General features: G+C 39.0%; 1 protein-coding gene across 4 annotated transcripts in view; it reads right to left on the bottom strand.

The window, feature by feature from the left end:
• tbc1d1 (TBC1 (tre-2/USP6, BUB2, cdc16) domain family, member 1) overlaps positions 1 to 20976 on the bottom strand; it is a 78630-nt gene that overhangs the window by 37312 nt on the left and 20342 nt on the right. For all 4 annotated transcript variants that reach the window (XM_084106708.1, XM_084106707.1, XM_084106709.1 and 1 more), the window contains 4 exons: positions 13948 to 14244; positions 13209 to 13403; positions 1121 to 1210; positions 354 to 458 (listed from right to left, as the gene is read on the bottom strand). In XM_084106708.1, coding sequence (XP_083962834.1) covers positions 354 to 458; positions 1121 to 1210; positions 13209 to 13403; positions 13948 to 14244 — 687 coding nt within the window. The remainder of the gene's footprint in view (positions 1 to 353; positions 459 to 1120; positions 1211 to 13208; positions 13404 to 13947; positions 14245 to 20976) is intronic.

Genomic DNA, 20976 nt, shown 5'->3' with positions numbered 1-20976 from the left:
TAGGCTCAAGGCCAAACTGCATCAGGACAGCTGAGTGTCTGCCCCAGGAATATGCCCCGCAGTACCAGCACTGAACGACGGGGTAAAGTCCAATGGAAGATGTTAGAAAAGATAGCGATAGGCGAGTAGACAGCCTTCAATTTAAAAACAATCTGTGCAAAATAATTTCCAACATACTTATAGTTTGCTTCTGATGTTTCATAGCACTTTGTATTTTCAAACTCACTTTACTGAAAAAGACCATTATCAAATTATCCTAATTTTTCTGTCCTCTCTAAAGGAACTATTCTGAATACGCTCATCAGATGGAAACAATGTTTTCATCCCGCCATCTATTCATCCATGGTTCTCACCAGAGCTTCGTTAGCACACTGGAAAACATAGCAAACAAACTGGCAGCCTCCGCATTCCACCGACTCCCTGCATATGAAGCCAAAGTGGTCCACGTGACGAATTCCCTAAAGAAAGAAAAAGAAATTCATGACTAGACAACTACACTACTGTTAAAAAATTTGGGGTCAGTAAGAAAAACAGTTTTTTTTATGTTTTTGAAAGAACTGCATTTATTTGATCAAAAATACAATAAAAATAATACTGTGAAATATTACAATTTAAATATACGGTTTCCTAATATATTTTCAAATGTAATCTATTCCTGTGATGGCAAATATGAATTTTCAGCCATTACTTGTCTTCAGTGTCACATGATCCTTTAGAAATCATTCTAATATGCTGATTTGCTGCTCAATAAACATTTCTTATTATCAATTACTGACCACAAACTTTGGAATAAGTATATAAATACTTTTAACACTGTACAACTTTTCATATTGTTTACCACCCACTAACAGGCAACAATACCTGATTTGGAAAATGTTTAGATACAACGATGCAGCATATGGATAATAATATTTAGAAAACAGGTTTAGACAAGTGCAAAGACAAAGGGGTGATTTCTTTACAGCTATGTTAATTACACTAGGAATTCAGCTAGCTTGAGGTCTTGCTCAATCAGGCCCAATTGTTGATCAGATCTCTATTTAACTATGAAGTCATTATGTAGGCATAATATAATTAACTGGCCACAACAACATCTTAGCATCAACATGATGAAACAGACCTGAGAACAGAAGGAAATCTCTTTGAAGCTCTTCTCTATGGCCACTTTCTTAGTGTCGGGACTTACAAGAAAGATCTGAGAGCGCCCAATCTGCAACAGACAGACATACATTAATAAATTAATGTGCATGTGTAGATAAAAAAGAGGGAGAGAGTGAAAATCTCCTTTCAAAGAGTAAATATATGCACGTGCGCTCAATAAAGCCATTAATGATGGCTCTTCCTGGGATGCTGACCAAATGATGTAATTTGAGCTGTTTTACACAGCTGAGGCTGTTTTATATGGAAGCATATGGGTAGCAATATTCAATTTGAAATGTAATATGCAAAAGGACAATGCAATATGTAAAATGGCAATGCATTTCTGTATTTTAATTTAAATTTTCCATTACATTTGTGCCAAGTTTGGTGCAAAATGAAAAAAATTCAATTCTATAATTTACATTTGCCATTTCATACACTAGTTTTAATAAGTAAATTAAATATATATTTTAACGCTTTATAAGCTGCTAAATTAAAATGAAAATGTATTACAGAAATTATTACTTATGTTTAATATGTTCAAGCAAAAACTGTAGCAAAATGATCATTTAAATGTTATTTTTCTTAATTGTTTACACTCACAGCTAAGACACTTGCGATTGCATTTTCAATAAATGTCCCGCAATGAATGTAGCAAAATTCAATTTGCAAATTGAGAATGCATTCCGAGCCGATCTCTGCCTCACGTCTCCGCCCCCTACCACCCTGTCAATCAGTGCATGAAGTTGGTCCCGCCCCCCACCCAATGCAAAATGTCGGCAAAATAGGCTCAATCGTTTTTAATTCGTTTGTGCTGTACATTTTTTTGTTTGTGCTGCTTTGGTTTTTTAGATATTAAAAGAATATTTATAGGTCAATTCTGAGGTCACCCAGCCCCCCACATGCTCCAAATAAAATAGTCTCATTCGTTTGTGCTAGTTAAAGTTTTGTTTGTGCTGCTTTGGTTTTTAAGATATTAGACTTTTAATTACAGGTGATGACGTCACCAGTCCCCCGACCTGCTCCACACTCCACACACTTCTGACCACATTTCTCCACACTTCTCCACCACATGCTCCAAATTCACACAAAATAGTCTCGTTTGTTTGTGCCGTTTTGTGCCGTTAAAAAAATTTGTTTGTGCTGCTTCGTTTTTTAAAATATTAGACACTGAATTATAGACGATGACATCACCAGCCCCCGACCTGCTCCACATTCACCCAAAAAAGGCTAGTCTTCTATGAATTTGACCCATCAGATTCCATGACTCTACTGTACCTATAGATTTATCAATATCTGATCAATATGCTACATAAAATAGAAATGGGAGATGGTCATGCATCACATGAGTCACTTTATTGAACATTACAGTCAGTTATGAAAAAATAAAGAGCGGGTCACAATTTTCGGTAGCTATGAATTTGACCCGTCATATTCTGTAATCTCAGATTAATAGGCCTATGCATTTGTAAGGAAAAACTGTATGATCTCCAACATTATTGAGTAATTATAGTTAATAGTAATAAGAATATGTGTATCAGACAATGAGAATATTTTATACAAAACGAAACCATCATTAACACAGTCCAGCATCAGACAACAGCAACGCAGCATAATGTTGACACCAAACGGGTGTCGACGCCTGATAAGGCAGAAAATGATCTCAGACGTTCCAACATCGTACTGGTTACATCACCGGGACATTTAATGAAAATGCAATCGCAAGGGTCTTAAATGTGAGTGTAAATGCAATTAGGAAAAATAACATTTCAATGATCATTTTGCTACAGTTTTTGCTTGAACATGTTAAACATATCTAATCATTTCTGTAATACATTTTCATTTTGAAACTTATAAAGCTTCAAAATATGTATTCAATTTACATATTAAAACTATTGTATGAAATGGCAAATGTAAATTATAGAATTGATTTTTCATCCTCAATTTGCACCAACGTTGCACAAATATAATGGAAAATGTACATTTAAATACAGAAATGCATTGCCATTTTACATATTGCATTGTCATTTTGCATATTACATTTCAAATTGAATATTGCTACCCATACGCTTCCATAGTTTTACAGTGTAAACAACATCTCTGTGTGTGTGTGTGTGTGTGTTTTTTGGGTTTCACCAGATGACCATGCACATATTTGCTCTGTGAGACAAGACCTCTGTGCAACCACTATATTATTTGACCCGCCTCCAGTTTTCCTCTGTAGTATAACAGATGAGATCATAACTTAATAGTTTTACATACAGCAAGCATTTATTCATCCAGGATATTCATTGAAGAGCTGGATGAGAGAGAGAACTTAAAATAAAACGTTGTGTTGTTGCTTATTTTCTCTATTCACCCTTTTAAGTTTATTTTGCTATAATAAATGGCTGGCTACACATTAAAAAACAATAATACTTTAGGTACTGTTCTAATTAAAATACCATTTACTGAATCAAAATTCATTGCCATATGAACAACAAGTCAGCAAGTGTCGTATGTTCATTCAGAAACAACTTTGATTTAGAACTGAAATCATTTGTTCATAAAACACTTGTCACACTGTATTAGGGGTGTCCATGGTTAACCGATTAACCGATTAACCGTTAAAAATTGCGTAACCGAGTGAAACATTTTGCTCGGTTAAGTGGCGTCAATGGCGTGCATTGAATTTAGTTGTAATACATTTTTGCACCAGCAGAGACCGCTAGACCAGTTTTCTAATATGAAGCGGGCAAAGAAAGCGCGCGTCCGAGAGTGAAGGCTGTGCGCGAGCCAGAAACAAACATAGTATCCGCGCCACTGATCGCAGCACAATAATATCTGTCTGCAGAGCCGCAGAGCCACAGCTTTACCCCAGCAGTTTTACCCCGCGCATGCGCAGTTTCATCACAACAGTTTTACCCGCAGAGTCCGTTTACCGTTACATTAACCCATACAATTTGTATTATGAATTTCCTAAACATGTACTTGCTAATCAAACACTTTATATGAACAAACTACTAATCTATAGAACACAATCGGTCTTCAGACCTTTTACTATTGTGTTGATATGCGCGAGGGAGAGAGAGCAATGCAGCGCTCGTGTTGTTTGAAGGCGGTGAGAGTGCGCGCGCGCGCGGCCGGGGCTCTCTCACTGTTTGTTCTATGCGCCCTGTCCACTGATCTATAATTAGTTGTTACGACGACTTATTTGTTCCCTCGTTTTAATAAATCGTGGACACGTTGAACTAATTCCCTCCCTCATTTTGATTTAACGAATTACAACGTGGCCAAAAACAGTTTGATACTATTAATTATAGTGAATGCTAAAGACCTATTTTTTGTGAATTGGTGAATATTCAGGTGAATTATTTCGTGGCCACGAATTAATAATAATTATTAAACTGTTTTTCTTACCTGTGAAGATAGCTCTTCAGTGAAGGCCGACTATCTCGTACAGCTTTTTATTCCTTTTTTTTTTTTGTGAATTGGTGAATATTCAGGTGAATTGTTTTGTGGCCACGAATTAATAATACCTCAGCACGATTTACAAGACCCTTCTCGATCGCAGCGGCAACGAGCACTTTGATCACTTGATTTAAAAAACAAAACATTTCAGCGCTAGATCGCCTAAAAAAAAATAATAAAAAAAAAAACGAACGAAATGAATGCTCTGCTAGTTAACTGGAGATGTTTTGTTTATTTGTATTGGTATTCGTGCCGCGAGATGTTTCAAAGTGGTGGGGACAATATCGACCTTAGAAAATATGGTGGGGACATGTCCCACCCGCAAATTACGCCTCGGGGTTGCGGCGCGCACACTATATGGTTAACCGAGTATTAACCGCTAAGGGCCTCGGTTAACGGTTAATGAAAAACTTGAAAACGTGCAGCCCTACACTGTATGTTTGTTTTCTACACGCAGCCAGGAAACTTGTGTTGTTTTTGAGACGCGAGAGACTGGGTCCTTTATAATAATACATCCAATTCAGACTTCAAACTCACAACTCAGCTAAAATATAATTTATTTTGCAGCACAGCCACTGAATGTACAGGAAACACTGCTTTGATTTATGGGCAAATGCAATCCTGTTACCATAGACAGGATCACTGACTTCACAACTTTAGAGAGCATTAAAAACATAAGTGCACACTGTGGATGATCCCCTTTGTTTTCTAAAAAACAAAATTACACAATAGCAAACACATCACCACACATTAGATGTGACTTCCTTATTAAGAAAAGAACAAACAAATAAAACCGGAACAGACTGCCCACAATGTAATTTCATAATACCTGGGCTGCTACTGCAGGCAATTCAGTCATTTTTTTAAAAAAATTGCTAACTTTGAAGCTCCTCATTGTTGCCATGTCATTTCCTGCTGAGGAGCTGACAGCTTCCTGTCAGTCAGAGAAACAGGAAGTGCTGATCGGATCTTGCAGTGTACATCTTTTAACAATATATTACTCAGCACCATCCTCATTTTAACTCTGTGTGCCTTTGAAACAATCGACAACAATATAAAAGTGAGCAACCCCTGTGAATCGCCATATAAATACAAACCTGTTCATGTGCACTAATCAAACTACATCAGACAAATCATGAATTAATTGGTCTAACTAGCTAATTAGAAACACCATGAAATGGGTTCCATTTTGGGACCTATTTTTGTTTTTTTTTCTATTTATATAAATGATTTGGGTAAGGACATTCAAGCAAAAAAAAAAAAAAAACTTATGCTGGCGATACTACTATTTACAGACACTTGCTCTATCCATAACACAGGTGGTGCAAGAGCTTCAGACTGCAATTCAGCCATTGCAAAGTGCTCTGGAGCTTAAAATTGGGTTTATATTCACAGAAAAAAAAAAAATTCACATTCATAAGTACTTGATAACCTTAGCATTTTTACATATGATGGTAAAACTATTGAAAGGGAACCATCTTACAAGTACTTGGGCATTTGGATAGACGATAAACGTTTTGCTAATTGTCTATATTGCTAATCTAATCAGGAAACTCAAAGTGAAGATTGGCTTTTTAGAAATAAATCTAATTTTACTTTTGATACCAACAAGAAACTTGTAGAAGCTACTTTCCTAACTGTGATTGACTATGGTGAGATATTATACATGCATGCAGCCTCCTCCATCTTAACAAGCCTTTATTCAGTGTACCATGCTTCTTTATGTTTTATTACAAATGCAAAACCCCGTCCTCTTCATTGCATTCTTTATGAGATGGTGGGTTGGCCATCACTAACCACCATACGTAGAAAACAGCACTGGTACATTTTTATCTATAAAGCAATGCTAGGTAAACTCCCATCTTATCTCTGTACCCTTCTTTGTCTTAGTTCTGACAGTTACCAGCTACGCTCTTCCAAGTGTTTGCTTTTTAATGTACCTTGAGTTAACACAAATGGGGAAAACTGCATTTTCCTACCACGCACCCTGGGCTGGGCATGGAATAATTTGCAAAAATATCGAAAACTAGACAAATTTGTCTATTGGTGAATTTAAAGGCATCATAAAAAGAATTGAGGGATAATGGAGGCTTGTGATTGTCTTTGTTGAGAGGATACATGTTCTAATATTTCTGTTCTATTGTGTACTTGTATTTAAAAATGTTGTCTTACTGTCTGGCTGATACCTTGGTCAGGTCTCTCTCGTAAAATAGATTTTAATCTCAATGAGACTTTCTGGTAAAATAAAGGTAAATAAATAAAATGAAGCTACCACATTTGATTTAATTGTGGTAAAAATCACGTTTTTAATCCGGTTCATGTCTATGTACTTACTTACTTACGCCTACCGCCCAACTTTGGGCATAGGCCACGAACAAGCGCTCTCCAGTCATCCCGGTCCTGGGCCAACTTCTCTAACTGTCCCCATGTGTGGCCAGACCTCTTCACATCTGCATCCAGATCGCGGCGCCAGCTGTTCCTTGGCCTGCCTCTCTTCCTTTTCCCTTGTGGGTTCCAAAAGAGGGCGTGTCTTGCTATGCTTGATGCAGGCTTGCGAAGGGTATGGCCAACCCATCTCCAGCGTCTTAGGAGGATCTCTTCCTCAATAGGCTGCTGTCCTGTTCGCTGCCACAGCTCCAGGTTACTGATGGTGTTTGGCCAGCGTACCCTTAGGATTCGTCTGAGACAGGTGTTAATAAAGATCTGGATTTTCTTCATGGTAGTGACTGTTGTTCTCCAGGTCTCTGCACCGTACAGTAGAACAGGCTTTATCATGGCGTTAAAGATCCTGATCTTGGTGTTCCTAGGCAGCTCAGAGGATCCCCAGACTTTCTTCAGCTGGTGGAAAGCTGCCATTGCCTTTCCAATCCGCACCTTCACATCCGCCTCTGTCCCCCCCAACTTGTCGACTACGCTGCCAAGATAGGTGAAGCTTTCCACTTCCTCTAGTGCTTCTCCTTCTAGCCTGATGGGGGCCGTGTTGTTGTTGTTGACTTTGAGGATCTTGCTCTTCCCTTTGTGTATAATGAGTCCAAGGCTTGCTGAATGAGTTGCGATGATATTGGTCTTCTCCTGCATTTGTTGCTGGGTGTGGGAAAGAAGTGCCAGGTCATCAGCAAAGTCGAGGTCATCCATTTGTGTCCAAGGTGTCCATTGGATGCCATTCCTCTTCTGGGTAGTTGATGTCTTCATTACCCAATCTATTGCCAACAGGAAAAGGAAGGGTGACAATAGGCATCCTTGTCTCACCCCTGTTCGCACTTGGAAGGCATCTGTAAGCTGCTGGCCATGTACCACTCTGCAGGTCATTCCCTCATATGAGTTCCTGATGATGTTAGTGATCTTTGCTGGTACACCATAGTGTCTCAACAGACTCCAGGTGGTTCGCCTATCCACGCTGTCAAATGCCTTCTCATAGTCAATAAAATTGACATAGAGAGGTGAGTTCCACTCCAAAGACTGTTCCAGGATAATCCGCAGAGTTGTTATCTGGTCAATGCAGGATCTACTCTTCCTGAAGCCAGCTTGTTGGTCTCTGAGATGTGGGTCGACCGCGTCTTTTATCCTGTTTAGGAGGACTCTATTGAATATCTTGCCTGAGGTTGACAGCAGTGTTATCCCCCTGTAGTTGGAGCAGGAACTAAGATCACCCTTCTTGGGGAGCTTGATGAGATAGCCCTCCTTCCACTCTGTTGGAATGTCTTCCTCCTCCCAGATGTTTTGGAATAGAGGATAGAGCATTTCCACAGTGGTCACTTCGTCCACTTTTAAAACTTCTGAAGGAATGGTGTCTGGCCCGGCTGACTTCCCGTTTCTCAATTGCTTGATGGCCTTATACATTTCTTCCTTCGATGGAACACCACAAACGATAGGAAGGTCACAGCTGGCTGGCTGGATATTTACTGGGTTTAATGGAGAAGGTCTGTTCAAGAGATCCTCGAAATGCTCTGCCCATCTATGCTTTTGCTGTTCTATCCCTGGAATAGCTTTTCCTTCTCTGTCTCTAACTGGCCTCTCTGGTTGGCTGAATTTACCTGAGAGCTTTTTGATGTTTGTATACAGCTCTCTCATGTTACCATTTTGAGCTGCATCTTCTGCCTCTGCTGCCAGTTCCTCCATGTAATTTCTCTTATCTGCCCTTATACTCCGCTTTACTATTCTGTTTGCTTCTGTATACTGCTCTTGGGCCTTGGCTTTTCTAGCACGTGTGCGGCTGCTGTTTATTTCTGCCTTCTTCCTTTTCCTCTCCTGGATCTTTTCTATGGTTCCCACTGAGATCCATTCTTTTTGCCCCTGCTTCCTGTTACCTAGCACTTCCTTACATGTTGATGTTATTGCCTCTTTAATGCTCTGCCATTTTTCATCCATGGTCTTTCTGTCGATCCGCTGCTGTAGGATCTGGGCCTTTTTAGAGAGTGTGCTTCGAAACACTTCTAGTCTGGCTGTTTCTTTCAAAGCACTGATGTTGTACCTCTGGCGTTGACTGGATTGCCCTGTCCAGTTCCGCCTCAGCTTTAGCTTCATGCGAGCGCCCAGGAGATGGTGGTCGGATGCAACATCCGCTCCCCTTCTGACCCGTACATCTTCAAGAGATCTTCTGAACTTTTTCCCGATGCATACATGGTCGATCTGGTTTTCCGTCATCAGGTCTGGTGACACCCAGGTAGCCTTATGTATTTGTTTGTGTTGGAAGAAGCTCCCGCCTATGACTAGGTTGGTAGTGGCACATAAGTTGGCAAATCTCTCCCCATTCTCATTCATCTCCCCCAAGCCTTGTTTTCCCATTATTTCCTCATACCCCTGGTTGTTACTGCCGATCTTGGCATTGAAGTCACCCATGGTGACGATGATGTTTCGTCTTGGGCATGCCTGGATGATGGTCAGCAGCCTGTTATAGAACTCCTCTTTGACGTCTTCTTCGCTGTCATTGGTTGGGGCATAGCATTGGATGATATCCATGTTGATCCTCCTGTTCGTTGTGCGGAAGCAGGCTGTGAGGATCCGTGGGCCATGTGCCTCCCATCCAATGAGAGCTCTCTGCGCCATCTTTGTCAACATCAGGGCCACTCCCTGGCTGTGGGATGCGTTTGCTTCCTCGTGGCCTGAGAACAGCAGCAGCTCCCCTGTGGCTAGCTTCTTCTGACCAGCGCCTATCCACCTAGACTCACTGATTCCCAGAAGATCTAGATTGTAGCGCCTCATCTCAGCTGCCACTTGAGCTGTTTTGCCGGTTTCAAACATGGTTCTAACATTCCATGTTCCGATATTAGTGGTGGTCCTGGTGGAGATGATGGTTGTCGGCCTAGTAGCTTCCAAGGGGCTTTCCCTACTAGGCGTCATACTTTCTCCAGCTGTGGGTCCATCCTCTCCCAGGGCCTTAGTTACTTTTGAATTACTTGTTCGCGAATCTGTAACGTTATTTCTTTTTCCGGGGTGGGGTTGTTGGCCCCACGCCCAACCCCCAACCTGGAGGACCAGGTGTTGCTCTTCGTCTGTCCTCTACCATGAGTCCTGCCCGGCTTGGTTAAACCTGCCAGGGGCCTTACCCCCGCCGGTATAGCCCTCAGGGTCACGGAGGCACGCAAGCCTCCCCACCACGGCAAGGTAGCAACACATTGGGGAGGAGCAACACATGTCTATGTAGTGTTTTTAATATGCTTTAAGACAAACCATGTGCAAACTGAGTATTTTCTCATCAAAACTGCAGTGAACCAAAGACAGTCTCAACCGCGGTTTGAAATCACTGGTGTTTCTTACGTCACAAACTACCTTGAACCAATCACGTCAACGTGCAGACGGGCATTAGCATATCATTAACTATTCTGCGAAGCAGGGGAGTCTCAAGAGAAGCCAGCTATCTCTGTATATTTTTCTGCTGGTATGAAGTATAGCGGGTGAATTATGTATATGATGTAAATTACGCGATGTTATGATGAACTATATGCCTTTCTCCACTGACGTTCTATGATGTTCAAAGTGTTTCTATGCTGATTTTTTAGAAGGCAGACTGAGATGGCAAATGGGAACAAAATCGAATCAAATTAATTACAGTTATGTGTCCACCGTTGTAAAGAGCAATACCATTGTGCAGCATTTACTACAGTAACTTGAGTAAAGTTGAGTGAGTGGATCTCTGAGCTGGTGAGAATGAGTGGAGGCGGGGATAATTTGCATATTCATGCATCTGCTTATACTAAATGAAGCAAGGGTGTAGAGTTACATTCAAGCTATTTTAAGGCACGAAGACTTTTTTTCACAGAAAAAAAACTTTTAAATATGTAATTTTGGTGATCAAAGATGAGTTTTAAGGGATACAGTTATTGACTACAGGGGACTTTAAACAGTGTATTGTTGCTCTGCCTAATAAAAGCATCGGCCAGCTAAACATATCTATTTTAGAGGTCTGCTACCCGACATGAGCCCGACGGGTCCCGAAAAACTCACGGGTTTCAGGTCGGGTTTGTGGTTTGTTTTATAAATAGCTTCGGGTTCAGAAGTAAACAAAAACTATAGGTTTGCGAGGCGTCTGCCGTGTTGTGACCGGAAGACTATGCGAGAACAAGAGCATATGCGTAAAATAGTTTTAAAGAAAAAAAACTTTGTTTTGAAGTTTGAGTTCCAGAGGAATGAATGTTCACCCAAAAAAAGTTTCAAAATGGGCAAGTATGTGCTTTTTCTCTTTTGCTTCGGTGTTAAATGATCTTGGGTACGGGCCGGATTCGGGTTACAGTTTAAAGCCGGTGCAAACCTCCACTCTATTTTATATCCATTTTAAACACTACAGTTCAATAGTTTGGGGTCAGTATGATTTTTTTTACTTTTATTCAGTAAGGATGCATCAAATTGTTCAAAAGTGACAGTAAAGACATTTATAATATTACAAAACATTTCTATTTCACAGGAATACATTATATTTTAAAATATATATATAAACAGTTATTTTAATTTGTTATAATATTTAACAATATTATTGTTTTTATATTTGAATAAATAAATGCAGCCTTTGTGGAGCATAAGACTTCTTTCAAATAACATCAAAAAATCTTACAGACTAAATTTGGAACAGTAGTTTATCTTGTAGAATTCTTTTTGTGAAATGTTTTTTATTTGAAAAGTGTACTATATTTCATTAAAACATATGCCAATTGGTTTGATATTTTGTGATGTAATGCAATGACAACCATACATTTTTAAGTGTGATTTATGTGTCCAAATACTTTCAGGCCACTGCAGGAGTGAAGATTTGTGTGAATCGAAGCAGTGATGATTTAGCAGAGACTCGTTTAATGAGAATCTATATGTGCTTCAGGCTACAACATGTGCTTCAGGCAACACTGACATACCATCTCACACTCCACTTGGGGGAGAGGCACGTGGAATTTAAATTAGAGACAGAGACAGACAGAGAGGTAAAATGAGAGGAAGAGAGGAAGAGAGGAAGAGACAGAGGAATTTCCTCATAGTGTGACTCAAAAATGACCATAAAAGAGCCACATAAAGAGCCACACCTGCACAAATGTCCATGCATGCACATGCATGCATGCACACAGGCGTAAGGCATGCTGACCTCTCACACACTTACAAGCGTCACAATTACCACAACCCATGTTGAAAACACCGCAGAACACACACTTCAAAATGTTTCATTGTGTGCTGTATCTCTACAGAGAAATACTAAGACGAAGAGAGCTTCTTTGAAAGCCTTTAGCAGATGTCCAAACAGGTTTCTGCATGGCTTCAGAGATAATGTGGTGTTTATTTGTTATACATGTTCATGTAACATGTCAATGCAATTATTGGGAGAATCATCATATATCATGCAATTATTGGGAGAATCATCATATATATATGTATGTGTGTATGTATGTGTGTATGCATATTATTTTTTTTATTACTAACATTTAATAAATTAGAAATAAATCATTTGAAAATGAATTTAAAAATAAAATCTCTAAATTAAACAGACTTACTTTACATGGCAACTTCTTGATTCTGTAATCGCATTACAGTATTTTTTACAAATAGAGAAATAGTTTGGAAAAATATGAATAAAAAGGAAGTAATCACTGTAACCAACAGGTACGTTTGTGCGCACTGGAAATCATATTTTTTCAAATATAGACATTTATTTAGTATTGCAAATTGCGGTTTGTTCCACCTAGCGGCATTTAGTCCCCCCTGAAGTAGTTGTACTTTGTACGTTTGACTGAATTGTTTGTATGTCTTTATTGTTTTTTTGTATAGCTTCTTATCCTTTATACTTATAGTTTTATAATGGATATTCATTTGATTGTAAATATACATACAGATAACCAGAGTAGCGAGGCGAGGTGAGTGACGTTATCAAAAACGCTGCTGTTTCCATTTGCAGAATCACAGAAATTGCATACTCCCGTCCTTGTGAGTTTGTACTCCTAAGTCCAAACTACCAAGGATGCAAGTCCAAACTTTGTGTACTTGGTATTGAGAAAAGCCCTTGTTTGGGGTTAGTGCATAGATTGTCTCTTCTTCTGCTGCTCTTTTTCCTGTTGTGGCGATTAGCAAACGTCAACACAGTCCTACCTCTGGTTCTGATGTTTATATTTGCATGTGTGAGGGAGTGTGTGTGTGGCACTCACTGTGAACAGCATGGTTCTGTTCTCCTGTAGGCTGGTGGGTTGGACCCCGGTGGCTCCATCTGCTGCTCGTCGCTGGAGCTCCGGTGATAGGCCATTTTCATCCAATCCTTGCAGAAACGGTAAACTCTGATCTCTTTTGAAAAATAGAGGTCGTTTTCCACCTCCATCTGCTCCCTCGTTTGTTCCATTGACCATCTGGAAGTGAAACACAATTATCAGTTAAGGACAAAACGTACTTAAAATATTACAAATTTTAAAGATGGTCACGAGAATGGTGCTATGAAAATAGATAGAATATTATATATTATACATATTAAAAGTAGACATTTAATATTATATAATAAATATAAAATATTATATTGCATTCAATAATATAATATAATATAATATAATATAATATAATATAATATAATATAATATAATATAATATAATATAATATATAATGACTAGAAAAGTAAGTCCATAAAGTGTGGGGAGGGATGTTTTATTTAATTATTGCAGATTTTGATTGAGTTTTGATTGAAAAATTACAAGATTCTAACATGGAAAGCCATAATATTAACAAAAAAGAAGAAAAAAGACATGAGACATTTTATGAGCTTATGCTAAATCATATACACATAACAAAAGGATTTTCTACATCAGTAAAAAACCCTGTTGCAGAAAGTTGAATCTAGTATTATAACCACAATCTAGTATTGTGTTCAGCAATTTCGAAATACGAAATTTGAGTGTAACCTGATTGAGCGAGAACGCCCGCCTGATGCCTGCTGCAAGTGAGCCTGTGACGCTGACACGTCCAAACTTCTCAATACACTCATCTATCAGTGCGGGAGGAGCTTTCTTGTGGGCCACCACCACTCGCCCACAGAACAACACCTCAAACTTCTTAGCAAAGGCTGTTGCTGCATCGACCGTCATTGCTGTGGAGCAGGAGGCATCTGGCTGATCGTTGCTGGGTAGAGGAGAGGTAGTGTCTTCTTGTCGGGCAGAACTTTTGCCGGCCTGCCTGAGAGTGCTGATGATCTCTGGAACCTGGAGGACAGAGGTGAAAGAGAAAAAGAATGAGGTCAAGTAAACAGTGTAAACTAGTCACTCTGACCAATATGCATCACAAACGTTTTCAGTTACCAGTGCAACTGTATGCTCTATTCTCAGTCAGCCATACTCTAAAAAAAGGCTGGCATTGGCATCAATGGTTCCATGAATTATCCATTGCACATCATTACAATCATGGAGAGAATATGATTTCATTAGCTTTCAGTTACATTACCATAATAAAATTGAGTCTAAATGTCACTCCAGAAGCAGAGGGTTCAGAACTACTGTATGAACCTCAACATCTGTGATAATGTGACAGACACTTAAGCACACCTGCCCGAAACCACATTACCAAAAAACATGACAGACTCACACTTCATTTCCTCACAATATTCATTGTAGCTAGGACTATTATAAAGATAATACTTTGTTATATTACAAGAACTGCGCTATCTCTTAGAAGTCTTACATGGTGTATTTTTGCATTGTGAATTATTATAGTTTTATCTGTTATGAATATGAGATTATCTAGAGAATAATTAAAATGCTCATCTGAAGGGTCAAAGAATACGGTGATCAAAAAGAATTAACTACATTATGATGATATGGCTTGGGTTGGGTCCATGATCCATCAGTTGTTTTTTTCTGCTTTATCAGATTGAAAATTATAGAATATAATACATCTTCACCACAAAAATACACACAATTCCATGTATCGTTCCTGTGTCCATAAGACAAATGGTGGGACAAGTTGTTTAAGCATTTATAAAAGTAACAAAGCTACAAATTTAAATTCCTTTGCGGAAATGCTATTCCACACTTACAAAGCAATACCACTCTAGAACTATTTCCTGTGATACTAAAAAGTGTGAAATAGGGCTGGGGTAAACGATTATTTATTAAACGATTAGTCGGGCGATTATTTTATCGATTAGTCGACTAATCTAACGACTAATTTGAATTAATTATCCTGTCTGTTATTCGCATATCTCTCGAACCGTTACTCCGATGGATTTCAAACTCGACAGCTGTCTGGGCACGAGTAAGTGCAGTGCCAAGTTTGACGTTGTTTGGATGAGAAATGCAAAAGATATTGTTAAATATATCAGTAAAAGAAGCACTTAGAAGGTTGTGGTTTAAAAAATAAACATTCTGACATAAACACACTGTCAGCTACAATGTTTACTTATGAATAATATAGTATAAACGTGATAAATCCATTTTGATTAATTTGAGTAAAAAATGTGTTTTCTTTACCAAGAAAGTGGCAAGATGAAAACCACTATTTTCTGTTTCAAACTTTCACATAGCATATTTAGGTTATAATAACATAAATAATTCAAATCCAGATTTTGATTTTCAAAGATCTATTATAAAAACATTATTTTTCCCCAAAAATGCAATAAATTCATGACACGTTTTTTTTTTAAATGCAATTAATCCATTGAATCAATATAAAAGTTATTTTTCATATTGAAACTGTTGAAAATACACAACAAAGTAAGTTGATCCACATGACAGCCTCTGAACTCGGTCAATACTAATCTTATATACAGACACGTACTGGACTAAACATAGGCTACATTCAATCAGCCATCGCTAAGAAATACCTTCTGAAATTTTTTGACGGCGATCAGCTGTAAAATGGTCCTGCTCGGTTTTCGTTGACTGAGTACAAGAATTGAAAGTTTTTTAAAAGATCCCCTGGGGTTCACGTGTCAGCATTCGACATAAGTTTGACCAGAGAATGTCTAGTTTGACGCTGTCGTGTGAGAACAAGCAACAGTCGGCATTTCTCTTCCTCCCGCGTGCCTCATCTTCTTAATCTCCTCACGTAAATGATTAGATTTCGATGGCTTACGTTTCTTCCCTACGGCAGAAATCACCACAGGTTCATCAATGCCGTCAAATGTATAATTTTGTTTGTTTGTTTGTTGATCAAAAAGTGCAAAGTAGATAAGGAAAACTAGGATGCCGGGTGTATTCAAAGCGCCGCCGTTAAGCCTGTTTTATACTTCTGCGTCGAACTCACGCCGTAGCTACGCCGTAGGCTGTGTGTAGCGCGCGTACCCTTCAGCGTACCCTGACGTGCACCTCTCCAAAAATGTAACAACGCGTCAACTCTACGCGGACACAAGCGCTGTGATTGGTCTCCTAGACCCCTCCCTCGGGTTTCACATGCTCCCTCTGCAAGTGTAATTAAGCGTCAACGCGGACAACGACGCAGAAGTATAAATGAAAACCAACGCGTTGCCTACAGCGTAGAGGCTTCGGCGTAGGTCCGACGCAGAAGTACAAAACAGGCTTTACTGTTTACAATGCGTGGAATGGTGCGCTGTGATTGGTTGAGCGGATTTATCACATTCTGCAGAGAAAGGAGACTGGCGTTTGTCGCGGTTTGGAAAGAAAGGGAGAAAACATGACAGAACACGGCGGGCGGTGTGTGGCGAGCTGTACCTCCGGGAATGGTACAAAAATAAAAATAAAAAAATAAATAAAGAAGCGTCGACGCAAAAAATGACGTCATCGACGCACCGCTACAGCACTAGTGTGAAACTACTGGAGCATTTACCACTAACCCAGATAATTCTCTACAGTGGGCATTTTCCAAAAATCCTTTTTTAAAAGGGTGAAAAAACAGAGGGATCTATTCAATTGCAAAGGCTGAGCATTCTGTTATTCTCAGCAAACACAGGTTGAGTTAATTTAAGTCAGGTGTACTTATGTATGTTAATTTGATAACATGTTTACACTGCATTTATCCCATCACGCCTATGTACTTATATTTATCAAGACAAATCATGGTATTAAAAACATGCTATTTCAGATCTAATTCACTGAATGACTACAGCAAAAATGTTCACCACTCTGTAAAGGGCAAAAGAGTGTGTCTGCTGCCTCAGACAGCTGCAGAATTTAGATACAGTTTATTTTTCTGCTAATCAAATCTTAATTCACTGGTATGCAGAACTAAGTTAAAGGCTATTTCAGCAACATCCACAGAAAAAACAAAAAGTCAACCAGACTGGCCCAGGAGAAAACAGCGAACATTGGGAAAATACCTCAGGCTATAGTACAAGCTCAATTTGGAGTTGTTTCATAAGCACTGATGGGACAGGCATGTGACCAGAAATTCAATGTAGTTCCAACACAATCTAGTGATTGTTGTATTGTCTATGAAACTTTAACTATGAAAATATAATATTGCCACCACTTTGGATAGTCTTTCATGGGCAATAAACATTACTAAGGGGTCAGAAACAGTGTACTATGTAGTAGGCTTCTGGAAGGCTGACTGTATGTGCAGTGGCACCTAAATTTGGACACGTCCCAGATAAAGATGCTGTAACCGATTTAGTTGATTTTTTCACATGCTCTCTGTAAAGAGCAAAACAAACAAACAAACAAAAAAAACAAAAAAACAAAAAAAAACTGAGGAATGGCCCACACTTTTCTTGCATATCAGAAAACAATCAGGGGTGCATTTCCCAAAAGCATCGACAGTCATCTATGGTCGCAAGTTCTGTCGTTATCAACATTGTTCAACAAGTCAGTGTTTCCCGAAACCATAGTTTCAACGAATATTTGCAAACAGCATCGCAAAGTTGAGTGATGGGAACGACATCTCTCGACCTGTGGTTGGAAGCATAGCTTCTTGTTTGCTGACATTCAGTACAATTTATATCTTTCATTTTGAATAGACCAAATATAAAAATTTAATTTACGTCTTTTAGTTTGTCAAGAGATCTAAAGCGCTGTTTTTGAAGAGTGCGCATGTGCGTACATGCTCTAGTAGGCCTATGTAAGAAAAAGACTATGATTGAATCTGGAAATAAAGCAAAATAACTGAGAAAAAAGACGAATTAGCCCTCAGATGCCATGTCTGTAATGTTAGCAAAAAATCTGGCATTAATTCGGTCTCAAACGGATTACTAAAAAATAAGTTATTACTCTTACACCTGCGTGACATCAACCAACGTGGTTGAGCAAGCAAATTTGCGACAATACGGTTTCAGGAAACAGTCGTGACTAGCTTGTTAATTTCTTCAACGATGAATTGTACAATGGTAGTTAAGCAGTGAGTTGTACTGTCGTTGTATGGGAAACGCAACCCATACCAGCCATTCTCTGCCTGTGAATTATTTTGCATGCTCGGGTTTGCAAGAATCGGGTTGGTGGACATTAGGGGTGTAACGATACACGTATTCGTATTGAACCGTTCGGTACGAGGCTTTCGGGTCGGTTTTCGGTACGCATTTTCAAACCGAACGGTTCGTTGGACCATTTTTCCTGCCGACCAAAATTTCGTTATTTCAAATGTAGGCGCGTTGCGCGTGGCAAGCGCGCTCATAATGTAAGAGACGCTGGCGCGACCACAACATTGCCCAACTTCAAATGGCAAATGTAATGTAAGCGGGACGAAACTGAGCTACTCGTTATTGTGTGGTTGAAGGACCGTTTATCAGTTTGGACCAATGCAGCGGGAGCCGATCGTGATCATGCGACACTGTTACTACACAGCGCTAATAAGAGATCCAGTAAAGAAAGCATTTGAAATCGCCACAGAAGTAATAACATCGCTGCGAGATCTAGTGAGAAACATTCACATTTCTCCGTTATTAACGGATCAAACAGCGCTGATGTGGAAACCAGGAAGAAACATTGTGCCATGAATGAACTATCCAGTGTCCACAGATCAGCAACATTCACCATGGATTTGGTGAATATAATGATTTTGATGGACCGTTACACCCCTAGTGGACATGTCGTTAACAGTGCCTTTAAAAACACACAAATGACACAGCATTACAAAGATATCAAAGCAAGATGCATGGGATCAGCAAAATTACATATTTTCAAAACTGACTAGTCTATAGGTGGTCTGAACAACTAGTCGGCTATCAAAGCAATAAGAACGCCTGAAGACAACATCTAAAGCTAGTTGGGTCATTCCGTGTCAAATCAACCAAATTTCAGAAACTTCCCTGACTAAAATTTTTGATTTGATACTTCTTATTTTCACCGTTGGCATATAATGAAACAAAGATTGCTAAAGTTAGTCAACAGATTTTAGTAATAGACCTACAAATCTCTTTGTAAAAATAAAATAATGATCCTGCCATTTTTCTAAAGTCATTTTTACACCCCTCTAATTTAGCTCCAAATCTCAGGTGAAAATTGCCATTTTGACCCACCTCTACAAAATAGTGGATTACTCCTGATTACTACAGAAAAATATATTAACAAAATCAAAAATGTGAGCCTTGGACCTCTGTTTGAGTTGACACGGAATGACCCAGTTGCATTTTCAAGCAAAACATTTGTTACATTTTGAATCACAAAACAAGTTATTACGTTCAAAATTAACACACAAATTGGATACTTTCTGCTTCTCAAATGTTACAACAAATGACCTTGGGTGAAACAAGTTCTGAGAAAAGCTCTTGCAACATTTGTTTGAAGATGCAACTTATTTTGACAACTTAGTTTTGTGGCCGCAGTGTGTGTGTGTGTGTGTGTGTGTGTGTGTGTGTGTGTGTGTGTGTGTGTGTGTGTGTGTGTGTGTGTGTGTGTGTGTGTGTGTGTGTGTGTGTGTGTGTGTGTGTGTGTGTGTGTGTGTGTGTGTGTGTGTGTGTGTGTGTGTGTGTGTGTGTTGCACGGTGTACCGATACTTCAAAAGTATCGCGATACTCGGAAATTAAAAACGTCACGATACCTAAATTTATCAGTATCGATACTTAAAAAAATAAAAATAAAAAAAACAACGCCTCCCTATGGACATGTCTTTTTTTCCTGACGCACGCAGCAAAGAACCTGCTGCTGTCAGTGTCATGTGACAAAACACTACAGCGAGATGGCTGCATGTGCGAGCACAAGTGGTCCACGACTCGTAGAAAAAGATGACGCGAGGAGTGACATATGGAAGTACGTTGCCTACCTTGCTCTGTTGCACGGTGCACCGATACTTAAGTAAAAGTAAATCGGAAATTAAAAACGTCACGATTCCTTAATTTATTAGTATCGATACTTCTAAGAATGACCGCGTTCCAGATTTGTAAGGCCGGTGACACACTGGCTGCGTGTCGTGTCCGTTTTTATTTCGGCTCCCATGTTAACTGCCTGCGTGACACACGCGTCTAGGTGCAGCTCGAGAGACGCGCGGAAAACGCGTGCATGCTAGAAATAGAACCGACGCCTATTTTTCACGTGACACGCAAGCGTGTTGGAAGCGTTTCCAGGCAAAATAGAATAGGAAAAGATGTTTCTATGTCATTTTGACACGAATACATATTAATAAATGACATTTTGATGTTTGAAAGTTTTGACATAAATACAATATAAATGTAATTAAAAAAAATATTATCGATTTTCAAATATTGCACCTCTCAATACAGAACGAATTATTCTGTAGCCTATTTTGCCGTCAACACTGCCGACGTTGTCTTTGCTGCTATATATTTATGTTTAACATGAAGTATAGGCCTTCCACAACTCTCTCCCCACATGCCAAATATATCACCAATGAGGCTTATCATATGTTACCAATATTAAACATTGTTTAATATAATCGCTGTTCATATTTTTATTCAAAGTTCAGAATCAAGATAAAGCTCTTATGTTTCTTATGATAAATGAGATAATGCTGCTAAATTTATAATTTTTTTACCTTGAATGTCATTGCTCCAATTTATTTTTTATATTTTGATATTTCATATTTTGTTCAAA

Source organism: Abramis brama (genome assembly GCF_963993115.1).
Source record: "Abramis brama genome assembly, chromosome: 2".
Lineage (NCBI taxonomy): Eukaryota > Metazoa > Chordata > Actinopteri > Cypriniformes > Leuciscidae > Abramis > Abramis brama.
The sequence above is the reverse complement of the archived record's forward strand: the minus strand, read 5'-3'. Positions and strand labels throughout refer to the sequence as shown.